General features: G+C 38.8%; 1 protein-coding gene across 3 annotated transcripts in view; it reads left to right on the top strand.

Moving 5' to 3' along the window:
- ELP1 (elongator acetyltransferase complex subunit 1) overlaps nucleotides 1-18092 on the top strand; it is a 58865-nt gene that overhangs the window by 6436 nt on the left and 34337 nt on the right. The window contains exons 5-14 of one of the 3 annotated variants that reach the window (XM_079111975.1): nucleotides 485-565; nucleotides 3645-3730; nucleotides 6708-6804; nucleotides 7073-7163; nucleotides 8480-8603; nucleotides 9249-9342; nucleotides 11893-12123; nucleotides 13196-13366; nucleotides 14960-15059; nucleotides 17214-17396. In XM_079111975.1, coding sequence (XP_078968101.1) covers nucleotides 485-565; nucleotides 3645-3730; nucleotides 6708-6804; nucleotides 7073-7163; nucleotides 8480-8603; nucleotides 9249-9342; nucleotides 11893-12123; nucleotides 13196-13366; nucleotides 14960-15059; nucleotides 17214-17396 — 1258 coding nt within the window. Of the gene's footprint in view, nucleotides 1-406; nucleotides 566-3644; nucleotides 3731-6707; nucleotides 6805-7072; nucleotides 7164-8479; nucleotides 8604-9248; nucleotides 9343-11892; nucleotides 12124-13195; nucleotides 13367-14959; nucleotides 15060-17213; nucleotides 17397-18092 lie in introns of those variants that run through there. The other 2 variants (XM_079111976.1, XM_079111977.1) reach the window with 2 other exon arrangements.

The raw sequence follows: 18092 nt of genomic DNA, 5'->3' as shown, positions 1-18092 counted from the left end.
GAATGGAAAACAACTTATGAAGCCCATGGTGGCTACCAAGTCCACAATTGCGGTTAAAAATGTCAGCATTGTTCATTTTAACTTACTCCATAAGCAAGAGTTGCTATAAACAGCCTTAAAAAAACCCCTTTGGGTTCCTGTTTTTTTTTGCTTGAATCTCTTCATTCCAGATGAGCACGGCAAAGCAGTGTCACTACAGAGGTAGATAGTAAAGAGATGTCTGGGAAGCTAGGAATGTTGAAATTAGTGGAGGAGGGCTATACGGACTTCTTGTTCAGCTTTATGCACATAAGTAACTGAGGGTAAGCATCAGGTGACTGATAAAGCATTTGTTTTATTAGTCAAAAACTTGTATGCCTTCTCGCTGCCCTCCTTTGACCATAGCTCCTCCATTCTGGTTCTGTAGCATACAGTGCCACAGATGCTTGAGGAATGACAGATTTGTTACAAGAAAACAAAATCATTCTTGATTGTGCCCTCTAAGGTCAGCAGACCCTGATTATGATGACAAGAGACTTTGAACCAATCGTGGAGCAGCAAATCCACCAGGATGATTTTGGTGAAAGTGAGTACAGCTTTGGAACATTTTGTGACCTAAAGTTCCTCCTCAATTTTGCTCATTTTCTTTTATAATGATAGCCACATCATAAGCCCGAAGAACCGTACAGCTTAGATCTTCAGTAACGAAGTGTTTCATAGCCTGGTTCCTTCAGCCCATCCCAGATCTTAAAAGGCTAGCTCTGGTGCCTCTCCAGGTCTGAGGGTTGGCCTTGTCAGTAATCTGGGGGATATAGAAATCTGAGCCTAAGGTCACCTAGATAGTTGTTGCTTAAACCCTAGGAAAGGCTTAGGCTGAAAGAATCTGTATAAGCTAGGATGAGGGGAGGATTTTTAGAGTACAGTTTTGGGGAGAAGAAAATAAGAGAAATAGGATAAAAGGCTAATTTTTGTTCCTGCTGTCTAGATCTGAATTTACATCTTCATAATCAGATTGTTTTCTTGCCAAGATCTGGCTGAGGTAATGTAGGCATTGAGGCTGTGTGAATATTGAAGAGGGAGGAGAGAGGAGATGTTTACTGAGTGTAAGAAGCTCTGGCCAGCTGGAAGGCACCCAGTTGAATAGAGGGTTTAGGGGAAAAGGCATTTCAGCTGTTGCTTAGGTCCAACCTCATCGCTTCTTGCTCCGCCAAGTCAAGAAATCATTTAAACACTTGCTATGTAGTAATTCACAAAACAATACAGTCAGAAATAACTTTCTAGTAGGTACTAGTAGGTAGTAGGTATGTTTGAGGCTATGGATAATTAAAAGATGGTTAAGGAGCATTGATATTGTGTGTAGTTTTTAGGGTAGCAGAAGGAAGGGAGGGGAAGGAGTTACCTGGAGAGGCAAGAGTTCCCAGAGGAGGCCAATTTGAACTGTCTCAGTTGAACTGGTGTGGCTGAGGGTAAGGATGGGGAAGGAGGCCAACCAAATAAATTAGTTCTTTCCAAGGGTGAGATATTTCCGAGAATTATCATGGCTTATTCAGGGACCTGTAATTTGGTGTACTGGGGTGGTAGGACATGAGTGCAGAATAAACAAATGCTATGAATTTTATTTAAGTTTGTGCACTGTGGTAGGGAAGTTTGACATTGAATTTTTCCCTTTTTTACTGGAAAGATAGTTCTTAATGGCACATATATTTTTGTTTGTATGTATGAAGAGGGAAGAGACGAGAGACAGAATGATCAGATACGAGGTTTCTGCAGGAATCTGGATGAGATATGAGGAGGGTATTGGGCTAGAAAAGAGAATGGATTCAGTAAAAATCTGAGTCTCAGAATGGGAATACATTTTTTGGAATTAATCAAGAAGCTTTTTTGGGAAGATATATGCATGGTTTCCCTCCTGCCATACGCCAGTTTGAGAAATACCAGTTTAAAAATTGATATAAATAGACTTTGTAAAGTAAAGAAGAGTTTAGTGGTACTCAGCTAGAACCTCAGGTGATGGGAATAAGGATTCCAGTAGTGGAGAGAAGGAAGATGGGGAAGTGCTGGTTTATAAAGGATAGGTGGTGAGTTCTGTTTTGGATTTAAGGGCTTTATGTAAAGGTTTGCCATGTTGAGTAGGCAGATATAAGGGACTGACGTTAGGAGAAGCTGTAGCTATGGACTGGGAGTCATTGGCACGTAGGGAACCCTTCCAGTCTTGGGAACGTATTTAGTGTGGGAAGAATCTAGGATCCAGGATCCAGGATGAAACTCTGGGGCATCCAGATTTGAGGATAGTCAGAGAGAGAGTAGCCAGTATCAGCTTACCTTGGGGCAGGAAAGTGCTCTGGGCCTGGCTTTTCCATTGGCTTTTTCATAAAAAGGCTAATGCTAATGTAGTGAATCAAGGGAAAGTGAGTTTGAGTTAGGATCTTAGGTCTTAGAAGTGTCAATATCGATACAAAAAGAAAATCACTCTATAGAGTGACGAATATTTTTCCTGTAATCCAGGGTTGACATACTTGTTTGTGAAGAGCTAGAGAGCAAATATTTTCAGCTTTGCAGGCTTTTCAGTCTGTTGCAATTATTCAACTCTGCTTGTTGCAATGTAAAAGCAGTGGTAGACATAATAAAGTGCAGTGGTGTCCCAGTAGTCTGTAAAAGCAGGTGTTAGGCCGGAACTTGCAGACCCCTGTTGTAACCCCATCTCTTATTGTCTGATCCCCACTGGGAAAGTTCTCTTTCTTTATTCCTTGGTCCTTTACTTCTCTGTGGAAACTTGCAGATAGAATCCCATGGGTATGCACTAGGATAAGCACCAGTCTTTGCACATGGCAGCAAGGTGTGCTTTGATATACTGAGGTGCTGGGACAAGCCCATGCACAATAGACAGGAAATGGTCGTGTTCACCAATAATTTGCAGAAATTATGAACAGTTTTGCTTCATCAGAATCAGAGTCAATAGCAGAAGGGAAGTACTGGGTCCTAGATCTGGCTGAAGCTTTCAGGATGTCATCATAGTATCTCTTGTAGATGGATGCCTGATCATATTTCTAGGAACAGAAGAGCTGCTTTGCTTCAGCAACTCTGAGTTTATATTTTATGTTAAGAGAAGCTATATTTAGAAAGAACCTCAGCCTAAAAGGCAGAGACTTGTGTTCTGATATTGGGTTTTGCCACAGGGGATTTCAGTCTCTTAAATCTATATGAGGAGGTAGATTTGAGATTCCCCTTCACCACTAACAGGAAGGTTGGATACATTTGGTTGATTAAAGCTAGAAATCAGAATTTTATTCTCAGCTCTTGGGTTGGTTTTTTTCTTTTGTTCCCCCTTTGTTGCCCATGGGACATGTTGTATAAATTCTTCATATTTCATTTTTAGGTGAGAGTGAGATTGTTGTCTTGTGTCATCAAGGGAACTTAAAATGTATAAGATGACAGTAAAGTGCTTTCCAAAATAAGAGCTTTCAAATTCCTACAAATCACTGCTGTATATGAGGTGGAACATAGGTGTTTCCAGTATTGACTGCTGGTCAGTGTGTTGAGATGAGAGGTCTTAGAGGACCAAGTAATTGTCATTAGCTAACTTTGTGAAGAATAATAAATTACTTCTGTTTCATTTCATGCATCTTATTGGTTGTTTTGCATGTTCTGATCAAATTGTTCTACAGGCAAGTTTATCACTGTTGGATGGGGCAAGAAGGAGACGCAGTTCCATGGATCAGAAGGCAGGCAAGCAGCCTTTCAAATGCAATTGGTAAGGTTGATCTGATGGGTAAAGAACCTTGATTGGAATAGATGGAAGTCCTGCTGACCAGCACAAGCTCCTAAGTGTCCTCCTAAGAGGACAATAATGAGTCAGTCTTTTCTGTTGTAATGAGCCTGTAGCTGTTCAGAACCCTCAGGGAGTGAGTGAGTCTGAGTGAGTGAGTCTCTTACAAAGATCTTTTGTTTTGGTTTGGTTTTTTGTTATTTCCGTTTTGTGATTTTTCTAAGTGTATAAACCTGACAAATGGAAACGAAGCCCCTTGGTAGCCTTCTCTGATGCCTTCCCCATCCTCTCTAAAGAGCTGTGTCCCTTACTCACTCTTGATCATTCACATGTGCATTTTTATACTTTTACTCTAGCTGTTGATATTTTTTCATTTTTTTACTTTGTTCTTTTTCTAGATAATTTTCCTGTTGGATGAAACTATTTTTCCTTTCTTTTAAATATGTTTTTAGTTGTAAATGGACACAATGCCTTTATTTTATTTATTCATTTTTATGTGGTGCTGAGAATTAAACCCAGTGCCTCACACATGCTAGGCAAGTGCTCTACCACTGAGCCACAGCCCCAGCCCATTTTTCCCTCTTTAATGAAATAAAACATTCTTAAACTCACACACTGGTGTCTTGATGGCCCTAGACAATGCTTTTCAATCTTCTAGTGTAGAGAACCTCAAAGACAGAGAAATGTGAACATAGCACATGCTGGGAGCATCTTGGGAAGTAGCTTCAGAATCTGCTATCACATTAAATTTTTAAAAACTATTCTGTTTTGGCTTGTACAACACACACATTTTTAAGAGCATTAATTTTAAAATATTACTAGTAAGCAAAATTAATGTCCCAGGAAGATATGCCCTGTATATCTTCCAGCATATTGTCAGGTACCCCCATGAGTAGCATATGTCTTTATTAATCATTGAGTGGCTATGTGACCATGGCAAGTTTTCTAACATTTCTGATCATTGGTATTCTTATTTGTAAAATGGGCATAAGGATGTCTCCCTTATATGGATTGAGGTTGAGAAGCAATAGTGTATGTAACATAGATAGCACAGGACAGAGTTTAGGCATTGAGATAATAGTTACTGTCCTTATTTTAATGGATAACTTTTGGAACTTAAAAGCATCTAAGTTTTATTTCAGAACACCAGTTGTAAGCAAAGTGTATGTGGTGGATCTACTTTAGCATTCTGAAAACTGTGCTGATCCATTAGAATTGGTGAAGGATTATTAAAGGGCAGAAACAACCTTGTATCCTTAGGATAAACTTTTACAGTTGCCCAAGTCAGGACAACTGGTTTTTATGTTACCCTATTTTGTTTTTAGTTGTTGTTATTTTGCAAAAGGACTAAAAAGGGTAGGGAGTAGGGGTTGAAGGAATTTAACCAAAGAAACAGTTCTTGCACATTTGTATTTTTTTTCCTCTAAGCAACAAGTAAATATGCTATAATGGTCTAAGATCATGTATTTTAGATTTGAAAGTAGTACTTTACTGATATATATTATGACATGAATGAACCTTATAAGTAGGCTAAGTACAAGAAGCCAGTCACAAGACCACAGATTATATGGTTCCACTTACATATAAATGCTCAGAATGGTTAAATCTAGAGACAGAAAATAGATTAGTGGTTGCCTGGAACTGGGATTTGTGGGGTCAGGGAGGAAATGAGTTCAAATGGGCATGAGATTTCTTTTTGGGGTGATGAAAATGTTCAAAATTTAGATTATGGTGATGGTCACTCAACTTAAAAAAAAAATACACTTCAAAAACTTTGAATCATACACATTAAATATAGTATTCAGAATAAGGCAGCTTTTCATACTCTGCTAAATTCTGGAGAAAGCATTTTACTTTTGGTACCCACTAGTCTAAGAGTTGCCTAATAATGCCAAAATTAAGTTTTATTAATGACATAAAATGATTCAAATAATAAGAGGAAAAAACACATAATGCATTCGAATATTTGACGTACTGGTCAAAAGCTGTAGCTTTTGTTCCTGAACTTTTTCTAAAGATTTTCTAGGGATTTAACTTAGTTTGAAAGTTCAGGGCTGGGGATATAACTGATGTCACTGATAAAGTGCCTGCCTCACGTTCACAAGGCCCTGGGTTCAATCCCCAGCACCACAAAAAAATAAATAAATAAATAAAGAAAGAAAGAAAGAAAGAAAGTTCACAGCTGCCCTTCAGAAAACAAAACAAAAATACATGGATTTTGCCAGGCATGGTGCTACATTCCTGTTGTCCCAGCTAAAGTTTGGGAGGTTGAGGTGGGGGGATCATTGAACCCAGAAGTTTGAGGGGTACCTGGGCAACATAGTGAGACCCCGTCTTAAGGAAAAAACAAACCATGTATTAGTCAGATGCAAGTATCCTGGGAGTGGTTTGGGTTTTTGTTGTATTACTCCAGCTCTCTGCTAATGCCCTGCCTGTGCTCTCCTAGTGCCCAGTGACACCGATTCGGGAGGGCTGCTGTGAGATGCAGGTGGCACTGGAGGCCTTTTTCCCTCCTGTGGCAGAGCACAGTGTTTTCATCCTTGATTGTTGCTGCTTCTATCACCTCTGTGGCTCTTCCCTGTCCACCTTCCTCTCACCTTTGACTCTGTGCCTTGTTGTAAAACTCACACAGTAATGGGACCAAACTCTGCTCTGTTGAATTCAGACAAACAGCATTTGTTTCCTTGCAGTTATCTGATTAATTCCTAAGTTTATTGCTTTTAATGTCTAGATCTATAGCTCTCAATGCCCAAAGAAGGATTTTATTTTCTTTTTGAATTCTATTTTTTTCTTGTTGATTTCTGGATCTAAGAGCTTTCTAGAAAGTTTCCTGAGGAAAGTTTAACTGGTTTTCTCGATAACATCAACTCATATGAAAGATTTATACTTAATGGCAGAAGATTGTTTGATTCTGGGCCCCATAAAGTCCCTCAGTAATAATGGTGTTTCCTCTTCTCTTTAGCATGAGTCTGCGTTGCCCTGGGATGATCATAGACCACGAGTTACCTGGCGTGGGGATGGGCAGTTTTTTGCTGTGAGTGTTGTTTGCCCCGAAACAGGTATGAAAATAAATTGCAATTAAACACAACTTTTTTTTTTTTGCTGCTGTGGATGTTAAGTGAATTTAGAGTTAAGAATTAGAAGAGGCCTTTGTAACCTTCTGGTCCAGCCTTCTACCCATTAGATATAGATTTTTAAAATGATTAATGTAATTGGCTTTGTAAAACCACAACAGCTTCATTTATAAGAAAGGAAAAAGTTGTGATTTGACAGCATTGTTGTCATGTTTCAAGTGTGTTTGTTTGACTGCACTTCCCTCTCACACAGGGGCACGCAAGGTCAGAGTGTGGAACCGAGAGTTTGCTTTGCAGTCAACCAGTGAGCCCGTGGCAGGACTGGGACCAGCTCTGGCCTGGAAGTGAGTGGGAGAAGAAACCTCAGGACTTCTTCCTTAGAGACTTTCTTAGAACCAGCGTAGGTGTGGTCGTGCCACTGAGTATCGGTGTTTCCATGACCCAGAAGGCTATTTGCTTTTTTCTTCACTTAGCTCTAAACCTCTATCTGGATTTCCTCTCTCTGTCCTTTCTTTTCTTCTGTTAAATCCAAATTCCTTTTTGTTTTGTTTTGTTTTTGTGGTACTGAGGATTGAATCCAGGAGCGCTCTACCACTAAGCTACATTCCCAGCCTTTTTTTATTTTTTGAGACAGGGTCTTGCTAACGTGCCAAGACTGGCCTCAAATTTGTGATCCTTCTGCTTCAGCCTCCCAACTTGCTGGGGTTACAGGCTTGCACCTTGCCTGTCTCTGAGTCCAATGTGAATAGTAGATTCTAGTCCTCTTCACAGGTCTCATCACTCCAAAGCCCCATGCATTTTGCCTTCCTACTTCCTAAAAGATTATGGTTATACGTAGGGCTTCTGTGAAGCCAGTGTGGAAAACGAAATCGTGCTTAGAAGTCCCAGGAGGCTCTGTGGGGCAAGTGGAGCTTTTATGAAAACTAGGAAAAGAGCTCCTTCCTTGGTACACATTCCCACAGCAAGGGATCTTCTTGCTGAGGAACTTGCAAGCTGGTTTTGGACTTCCTTGGACCAGTACCCTTGTGCATATCACTTCTTGCCTGTCATATGCAACTGCATATAAATTGTAGATTAAAAAAAATACTGTGTCTCAGTTCATTCTGTTAACTGCAAAACCACTAGATCTTTGGTTTCAAACATCACGTTTTCTATCAGTATTCAAGTGATGTTGGATGATGGAGCAAGAGAGAAGTGTTTTTGTATTAAAACAATGGAGACAAATGTGAATAAGACAAGGGATGTTTTTGGTTTGTAAGTCTTAAAAAATACCTGCCTGAGCGCAGACTATTTACTAAAGTCATAATTGAAGGAGAAAATAGATGACAGTTTTTAGGACATTATACTTGGAGTGGTTTAAAAAAATATACTGGTTTTTAAGAATGTCGTTGAGTGCAATTTAAATCCGTAAGGCTTGGAGGCAGATGGAGCCTTTGTGCAAAAGGGTACCTTAGAAAAAGGTACCCTTACCCTGGGCAGGTGCAGCCCCACAGTGGGGTCAACCACTTGTAAGAGACAAGAGACACATGGGATTTAACCCATCCTTAGGTGAGGATTTTTGTTTATTGATTTTTACTGAAAAAATTTTCTTGTCTGAAGTCATCTTATTTTAAACCACCTGGCTGAGCTTGGTATGCTGACATTTGGGGTTTGGTTTAAGACCCTCAGGTAGTTTGATTGCATCTACGCAAGATAAACCCAACCAGCAGGACGTTGTATTTTTTGAGAAAAATGGACTTCTTCATGGACACTTTACACTTCCTTTCTTCAAAGATGAGGTGAAGGTAGGTGTCAGTTGTTTGCAATTAAATTTAGAGGACTCTCCTCAGTTATAGAGGAGGTTTATATTTGATTTGAGTGTATAAATAGAAGCTCCAGAGTAGATAATAAAAAGTGGTGGCTTCTGTGACTGATTTTTTTTTTTTATTTAAATGAAAGAGAAATTGTTTTTCCAAGAAGACCTTGCAAAAAAGAAGAGCATTTCTACTCCATCCTATATAAAACACAGAAAGGAAATAGAAATGCTGTTTTTTATTTTAAGAAGACCATAATTTTTCCAGTGATCATTTGTAATACTTAAACCTTAAGCAGCTTGTGTGCTAGTAAAATCCTGCTAAAGCAAAAACACAGCAAATGGTAATCTTTAATTATGTAAAATTTCAGCCATTAAGAATGTTTTTCATTACATAATCATAGTTCCACAATTAATATTTAATCTTTAAGCATAATGCATTTATTTTTAAGTCCTTTATGTCTAATGATATCTCACAGATTTGTTTAAGTACTCTGTAATGTTGGTTGATAATTTACAGCTGAGGATCAACTTGTGTTGTGGGTTGAGTTGGCATGTGAGAGCAGGGAATTTAGCTGTTGTAAAGATTTTGAGATAAATGCATAGCCAAAGGCCAGTGACCTTTTTTCCCTGCTAGGTAAATGACTTGCTCTGGAATGCGGACTCCTCTGTGCTTGCTGTTTGGCTTGAAGACCTTCAGAGAGAAGAACATTCTGCTTTGAAAACCTATGGTAGGACAGTTGTTGTATCTTGGCTTAGGTTTCATAAAACGTAGTTGAAAGTGGAGGGTCTGGGTTTTCTTTTTTCCCTTCTGTTGAGTCCCTTAGTAGGATCAAAGAAGCTGAAGTGATAAGAGATGGGGGAGACGTTGGGTTTTAATCTTAGGGATTTCACTGGTGTATCAGTTGGAGTTCTCTAGAGAAAAAAGCAATAGGACATGTGTGGGGTGGGGAGAACAGAGAGATGGGTGGGTTTATTTTAGGGAATTGTCTCATGCACTGGTGGGGGATAACAAGTTTGAAATCTGTAGATCTGAAAACTCTGAAAATTCTGGCAGGATTTCTGTGTTTCCGTCTTATGGCAGAATTCCATTTTTTTTGTAAACCTCAGTCTTTGCTTTTAAAAATGTCCTTCAACTCATTGAATGAGTCATCCATCTTATTGGGGGAAATCTGCCTTATTTAAAGACAACTGCTTGTAAATATTAATCAGATCTGCAAAATAACCTTCTCCGCAGCATCTAGACCAGTGTTCAACCAGGGCACTGTAGTATAGCCAAGGTGACACATAAGTCATCTGGACTTTCTCTTCTCCAGTGGTGTTGCTGTAGACAGTCAAAACAAACACTAACCACGCCTGGCACCGTGTGCACGTTTGTAACCCCAGTGACCTGGGAGGCTGAGGCAGGAGGAGTGAAAGTTTGAGGTCAGCCTGGGCAACTTAGTGAGACCCTGTTTCAAAATAAAAAATAAAAAGGACTGGAGATATAGCTCAGTGATAGAGTGCCCTTGGATTCACACTACAAAAAACAAAACAAAACAAAAACAAAAAACAAAAAACAAACCCAAAGAACAAAACAAGAACAAAATACTAACCCAAGGAACGCTATGGAAGTGAAGGGATTTAGATTGGGTATAAGAAATAATTTTTCTTATACATTTTAAACATTAAATAATGTAAGAGAACGTTAAAAAGTAAAGATGAGGAAGAAAATCCTGTGGTTCTATGTAAGAAGCACTATTACATTTTCTTGTTCTCTAGATTTCTTTACCTGTATATCTCAGTAGAGCTATGATTTCATTTTTGTTAAAAGTATAAATTGATACATGCCATTTTACAACTTGTTTTGACAGTGTATCACACACATTTCCATTTCTTGTGTATATCTGCATAATTTTAAATTGCTGTATAGTGTTTTGTGCCAGTTTATTAAATTGCTTGCTGTTAGATATTTAATTTCTCTTTATTGTTAACAGCAAGATATCGAACATTTTTGTTTATTAATATTTTTACTTATGTTCCAAGTATCTTTTAAGCTTTTTTGGGTAAGTAGAACTTTTTTAACTGAAATGTCATTAAGAAATTAATTTATTCATTCAACAAATAGTTCTCAATCTTGGCTGCATATTCAGAAAAAATAATGATGTCCAGTTGTCATTTCAGAATTGGATTCAGTGTCCTGGGATAGGGATTCTATTTCAGTAATTAATTAACTAATTCTTTTTTGCCTTTTGGCAGTGTGAAACCAGGCCTTGCAAAATGAAAAATAAAAACTCTCAAGTGATTTTTTAACATAATAGCTGCAATTAAGAACCCCTGATTAACCAGGTTGTCAGTGAACAACACTATGATGTGCTCAGGATGAAAACATTGCTTGGAACAGCTACAACATCTGTCATCTTAGAGCGTGAGCCTGTGGTCTAATTTACTAATTCATGACTCTGTGGAGGTCTTGCAGTGGCTTGGTTAGAGAGCTGGTTCTATATGCTGATATCACAAAGTTAAGAATTAGTGAGTAAGCAGGCAGGTTAAGAAAATAAATTGCATAATCTAATGAAGATTTTAATTTATATGCATCATTTAGTAATGATTAGGTCTTGTGGTTTTAATACCTGTTAGAAAGGATAATTGCATGCATGCTCATCTTCTTTGGGCAGCCAAATCATTGTTAAAAACAGACAGTCTGCGACTGAACATTTAAAGACTAATTAAACAAAGTGATGCTAGTCCAGACCTTAGATTGAATATTTCAGTTAGTACTGTCATGTGCCACATAATAGCATTTCCATCCAGGATGGCCACATATTCAGCAGTGGTCCCATGAGAGTGTATCACTCAAAGATGCTATGACCATCTTATTTTTGTAACTGTGCTCTATGATGACCTACATCAGTGACATTCCCTTACATGCATTTCTCAGAATATGTCCCTATTATTAAGTAACACATGACTGTACTTTTACTATTGCCAGATTATTTTCTTCCCAACTCTTTATGGAGAACACTTGCTAGCTAAAACACTACTTTTTTCTAGTAGCCTTCTTTCATGATGTTAGAGTTTGAAGGTAGAGGTAAAATAGAACATGTACTTCTGGTCTTATTGATGCTTGACAATTTGTCTCCATGGATAGCTATCTTTTAACAATTATTAAGTTATTATTTTAATGAAGAGACTGAGCAGGAAGGATTATTTTAAAAAGACAAAATTGCCCTGTCCCCTCTAGTAAGTCATGTAAGTCTGGTTCCCTGCCTAAAAAGCTTTCCTTTCATTTTCCTTTGCAGTTCAGCTCTGGACTGTTGGAAACTATCACTGGTATCTCAAACAAAGTCTGTCCTTCAGCACCAGTGGGAAGAGCAAGATTGTGTCTCTGATGTGGGACCCAGTGACCCCATACCGGCTGCATGTTCTCTGTCAGGGCTGGCATTACCTCTGCTATGACTGGCATTGGACCACTGACCGGAGCTCAGGAGATAATTCAATTGACCTGGCAAATGTAGCTGTCATTGACGGAAGTAAGCTTTTGGGAAGTATGACCAGGAGCCTGCCAGGGAGCCCAGGGCCTACAGATGTGGTTTGACCAGAATTGTGGGGAAGTCTTTGTTTGGGTTGTCTGCTTTATTTTGATTCATTTGTTGTTTCAAATGCCATTTGGTGGGGTATATGCTCTCTTGAGAACCGTAGTCCCCCCGTCCCCACCCTGTCCCTCTTATACCATATCCATGGGTTTCTCAGTTTACTTGTCTGATTTTTGAGGACTTTGCAGATTTGATCATTATAGAGAAGATAACAGAGAATCTTGTGGGAGTGTCTGTGTTAGCTGTGTTTAATGTTGACTCTTGTTCCCCTTGACCTGGATTGCTTTGTTTCCTGACATAAGCTTCTGTGAATTATATCCCTCTAATTTCAATTTAAGTCATAGACATCTGTCTAGTATGAGGATGAGATTGGTATTTTATAATTAGGTGGAGGAGATTTTGGGGGATGCTGAATTGATGAGTTCAGTAGTCACCCGAATAGTTTACTTATTGTTGATACCATAAAGGCACTCTCGCTTATAAGATGATAACCTGAGTTGTTATATAATTCATGTTCTATGTAGTAGTCTAATACTGATTTTACAATCATTATGTTCTGTTAATTAAGAATATATGGTCTTAATCAGTTCTTAATTCTACTTTATTATCAAATGCACACTTAGGAAAATACTTCAAGGATTTTGAAACTGTTGATTCCCTTGGTTTTGGCTGGCTTGGCTACAGGCCCAGATAAGAAGTTTAAAGCCAGAACTCTGATCTCTTGGCCTCTTTGCCTTAGTTTCTGGTACCTGAAACTTTAAAGTCCAGAGAGGGACTATTCTAGGCCTGGAGCTGACAATAACCAGTTACAGACAGAGCCTGTGACACTTATCCCACCCCAGTACTATTTCTAAACTTATTCATGAAAGAAACACCAAAAGTTGTTTTTCAATAACTGCTGTTTATTTTCTGCCACCATTTTTGCTTAGAGGTATAGTTATGTTCAGATATCTTGTTTTCAGACTGAATATCCAAACGTCTGATCTTTTTCTTTGTTTTTCATGTGTAGACAGAGTATTGGTGACAGTCTTCCGACAGACTGTGATTCCACCTCCCATGTGCACCTACCGACTGATGCTTCCCCATCCGGCAAATCAAGTCATGTTCTCTGCACACCCTAAAAAGAGTAACAACCTTGCTGTTCTAGATGCCAGTAACCAGATTTCTGTTTATAAATGTGGTATGTTAAAGACTTCCCAAAGTGTTCTGAACTCAAGTGCCTCCTACTCCTGCACAAAAGTAAATTCTAATTAGATGTTGTTTCAGAAAACATTGAAATCATTTCATCATTATTCTGATATTTAATTGGCTTGTGTTTTGTTATTTTTCCTAAATTCTACTTTGGCTTATGAGAGCATTTCCTTGGCCTTACTGACTTAAAGAGTCAATTAAGTACTACCTTCACTCTGGGAATAACATAGTGTCTTATTACATCTTTAACATGCTTTACTATTTTGTTGGCTTTACACACATCTCCTGGGAACTGCCAGAGATGGGCTTTTCCTGATCTGTAGCTGAGTGGGCTCAGTGCCAGAGGGTTTGCAGTTCGCTTGAGGAAGAATGGGCAAGGACCTCAGTGCATGTGTTCCAGCTTCTCTTCCAGTTGTCCTTCACAGTTCTGCTCTCAGTTCCTTGTTGCTTTCCTGATGTTTTGGAAAACCTGAAATTTTGTTTTTATATTGTGAGTTCTGTGGTTGTGTCAAAGTAAATGGGCATACAATAGTGGTAGGCTTGTTTGCAGTATCTTCTAAATTTTCAGCTCAGACAAGCCTAGATAGCTGCTGAGAGGAAATAATAAAAACTATTAATTCATTCTGGAATTTCCAACTTTCATTACAGCTTTTCTGTTAAATCAGCAGCCTGCTATTTATATGAATCCTGTTTGAATGTATCAGTTTTTCTGATTCTAGTTTTACTCTATAAAATGCTATTACAATTCCTATTTTACTTTTTAAAATATCTTTTGTAAAGTCACATAAGTTGCTCATTATCAAGGCCAGTATAATCTATCAGGTAGCAAGTGCTATGGAGAAAAATTAAGCAAGATATGGTATAGGGAAGATATGAGAATAGGGGCCTGCTGGGGGAAGGGAGCTTTGTAATTAGGGTGAACAGGGAAACCCTACCTGTGAAGGTGACATGGTACCATGAGAATCAGAGTGGGAGCCATGCAAACATGTGAATAAGAGCTTTTCAGGTCAAGTGAGAAGCAACTGTGATGACTCCTGTTGTGTTTGGGAAATAGCCAGGAGGTTGGGGCTACAGCAGAGCAAACGAGCATAGAGATGATAGCAACAGCTCTTGCAGAGTCGTGGAGGCTTTTACTTTTGAGCTATAGAGGTTGGAACAGAGGAATGCAGTGTCTTCACTGAAAATTTTTAAGGAGTGCATTGGCAGTGAATAAAGTGGGTCAAGAATGGGGAAAAAATTCATCTTTCAAGAATTAGCATGCGATTTCAGAGAGTACGAGGTTATTGAGAGATGGTTGTAGGACAGAGGAGGAAATTGCACTGGAGTGAGAAGGTAGTGCCTCCACCTGGTTTTGCTGAGATGTGGCCTTCATTGGTGAAGATTGTGACTGATAAAATATTATGGGACAGCAGGTTTTGGGTAAGGCCTGGAAGAGTTTAAGAAAAAGAGGTTGAGGTGCAGTTATTTTCTAGCTTGCTTTATTTGCTTTCTGGAACTCAATAATTGCAGGAACCTCTTTCCTTAGCATTAGGAGAAATATGTATAGTTTACAAATGATAATGTTTTTAATTTTGTTTCCTAGATGATAGTCCAAGTGTGGATCCCACAGTGAAGCTGGGAGCTGTGGGTGGAAATGGATTTAAAGTTGCCCTTAGAACACCTCATCTGGAAAAGAGATACATGTAGGTTCTTAATTGTCTTGTGCATTGGGAACAGAATCAGCCAGCATTTTGTCTTAAATGTAGCCAAGTATTATTTACTGCCTGTTGCTCAGTGAAACAAGAGTAGATAGAGTAGGCGGGCCCTGGTTTTTCAGGCCATTTGGAGGGGACAGTCACTTAGTTTATTTGAGTACATTATATTCCAGTGGATGGCAAGGAATGGAAATCATAAGCTGACCCCAAACCCACTCCTTACAACAGCCCTTGGTTTTCCAGGGAAAATCACATAGGAAAGTTGGAGGTGAAGATGATAAGGCACTGTGACATTCTCTTATTGACAGATGGATGACTCAGTGCAGCTTCTCCCTTCGCCTCATCCTAGACTCCAGAACTTCTGGGTGTTGTATTTTGAGGCTTTCAGGTTGAAATCAGAATGTATTTTCCAACTGAAACAGTATTAAAAAACAATTGGGCATAATTGAGTACCTCAGGTCCAGTATAGGCATTTAAAAAATGACCCAAAAGTCAATAATAATGTCACTTCTGTGAGAAAGTTTTTTTGAAAAACATTTTGTATGGTGTTGAGTACTTACAGAACAGGAGATGAAGTTAGAGATTAGGTAATTGTCCAAGGTCATAGACCTGATAATTAGAGACTCCAGGATTTAATTCTGTTCTGTTTGGTAAGTCCAATGTTCTTAATTACTGACCTAATCTGCCACTTGGTAACATCTGTTATTAAATTAATAGAAATAATTTAGCATAGAGAATAGTAGAATGTAATAAGTAATGTGTTTTGTAAATATATCCATTGTACTTAATAGATATATGTAAGTGTCCAGTCTGTGTATGATTTGGGGGCTACCTGTATCATGCTTAGTCATTTTAATAGAATATTTACCTGCTTATTTCACTTTATAGTATGTTTCCATTACTGGAACAAAACCCTGAGACAATTCAACTTAAAAAAAGGAAAGGTTTATTTTGGCTCACAGTTTTGGAGGTTTCAATCCATGACTAGTTGGCTCCGTTGCTTTGGGCTGTGGCACCTCAGAATATCATAGAAATAGAGTGGTAGAAGAGGCCTATTCACCTCAAGGCTGGGTATGAATAAAAGAGTAGACCACAGTCCTAGGGTTCTGAGGGTGTGTCCTCAATGACCAAAGATCTCCCACTAGGTCCAGTTTCTTAAATGTTCCACTCCCAAGTGTCACTGATTAGGGACCAGGCCTTTAGCACATGGGCCTTTGGAGAACATTCTACATTCATACTCTAGCACACAGACTTGAAACTACTTGAGGACAGAGATATAAGGAAAATTAGAAAATGTGAGGCACTTGAGAATACAGTTTCATTTAAAAAAAAATATTGGGAGGATAACAGCCAAGTCATTCAGAAAAGAGTTCATGAAGAACATGAATACTTATCTGGATCCTGGAAGAAAGGATTGGTTTGGGGTTGGCAAAGTTCTGGGGGAGTGTCAGAGAGAACCAGAGAGGAGTGATCTTGTATAGAGAAAATGCTCCAAGCTGAGTGCAGTGGAGAGACCGAGTCCAGGAAGAGCTGGTTGAATATGAAGATCACCCTAGCGACCAGCCTCTTCCCTGAGAACTGAGAGTTGCCAGGACCTAAAAAGCTGGATGTAACTTTTATGGATTCCTGGGAGAGGTGGCAAAGACAGTGCCTTAGTCAGGTATATAAATGCTCTGAAGGAAGAGGGTGAGAGAGGCAGGGAAGCCATTTCCCAAGCTAATTAATCGTTTTGATGTGAGATGCTTAGAAAAATGCTATTCTGCAGACACCCAAGTATTATCTGCTAGTGTCTTTGAATGCTGGGAAGTGGTAACAGTGGGACAGCTCTGGGGATCATTAGTGTAGACACTGGGACAGGTAATGTTCTTGTATAGCCAGTTTCCTGAGTTGTTCTCTTCAAATCTAAAGATCTCAGGTTATGAGAAATTAATTTAAAATAAATGCAAACACAGATTCCTAAGCCAGACATGCATTATTTTTGAATTTACTGTTTGGTATTAGCTCAGGTTTTGATCCTCCAAGTTAATTAGGAGTTGACTATATATAAGATATATAGTCAGGTGGTTCATTCTTCCTTCATTCAGGAAAGGTTTTAAAGGTTAGTTTTATTCATGTCTTGGATATTCTTCAATTTTTAACCAGAATTCAGTTTGAGAATAGTGAAAACCAAGAAGTGAACCCCCTGAAGCTCAGCTTTCTCACCTGGATCGAAGAGGACATTTTCCTGGCCATAAGTCACAGTCAGTCCAGCCAACAATCTGTCATTCACCATTTGACAGTGGCCCCTTCTGAGATGGATGAGGAGCAAGGACAGCTCAATGTCAGGTATTGCAGTACTTCCTGTGTTCCACATGTTACATAAGCAAATGGAGCTATGCTTTTGTCTTTTATGAGGGTATAGCTATTTTGGCTTCTAGTGAGCAAGGTTGAGAAGCAATAGCTTTCTTGTTAGATTTAGCAAGAGAGTTAAGTCTACATGGGTGTAAGCTCAGTGGTAGCATTCTTGTCTAGCATATATGAGGTCCTGAGTTTAATCCCCAGCACTCAAGAAAAGAGGAATAAGTCAAGTTTTGAATCATGTCAAAATAACAGACTAAAAAACATCAGAAGCAGTGAAAATAGAACAAATAACAGTAAATAAGGGAAAACGTCTTTAAGATGTGGTATTTCAGTTCATTAACTACCTATGTTACTGCAGAGTAGTTGTTCAGACCTTTTAATTGATTTTAATAACTTCAAAGGGTAATTAGAATGACCAGTTTTCATGGAAAACATGTGTATGCACACATGGTTCATTTTGAAGTAGTGACTTCAAGGTGCTTATTTTATATCCTGTTTGGCATTTGACTGTATTTTCTACTAGAAAGTCTTGTTTTTCTTTCCTGAAATTTTGCTCTCTGGCCCTGAGTGTGTTTTGATTCTTGACTGCATCTTCATCAGCAACAGGCGTCGCTTAGTGAATGCTCTTACATAGCACACAAACCCTCTGGTGCAGCAGGTAGCATTTTCTGGCTGGCCCTC

This window comes from Sciurus vulgaris (genome assembly GCF_902686455.1).
Source record: "Sciurus vulgaris genome assembly, chromosome: 15".
Classification (NCBI taxonomy): domain Eukaryota; kingdom Metazoa; phylum Chordata; class Mammalia; order Rodentia; family Sciuridae; genus Sciurus; species Sciurus vulgaris.
This window is presented reverse-complemented; position numbering and strand designations above follow the sequence as displayed.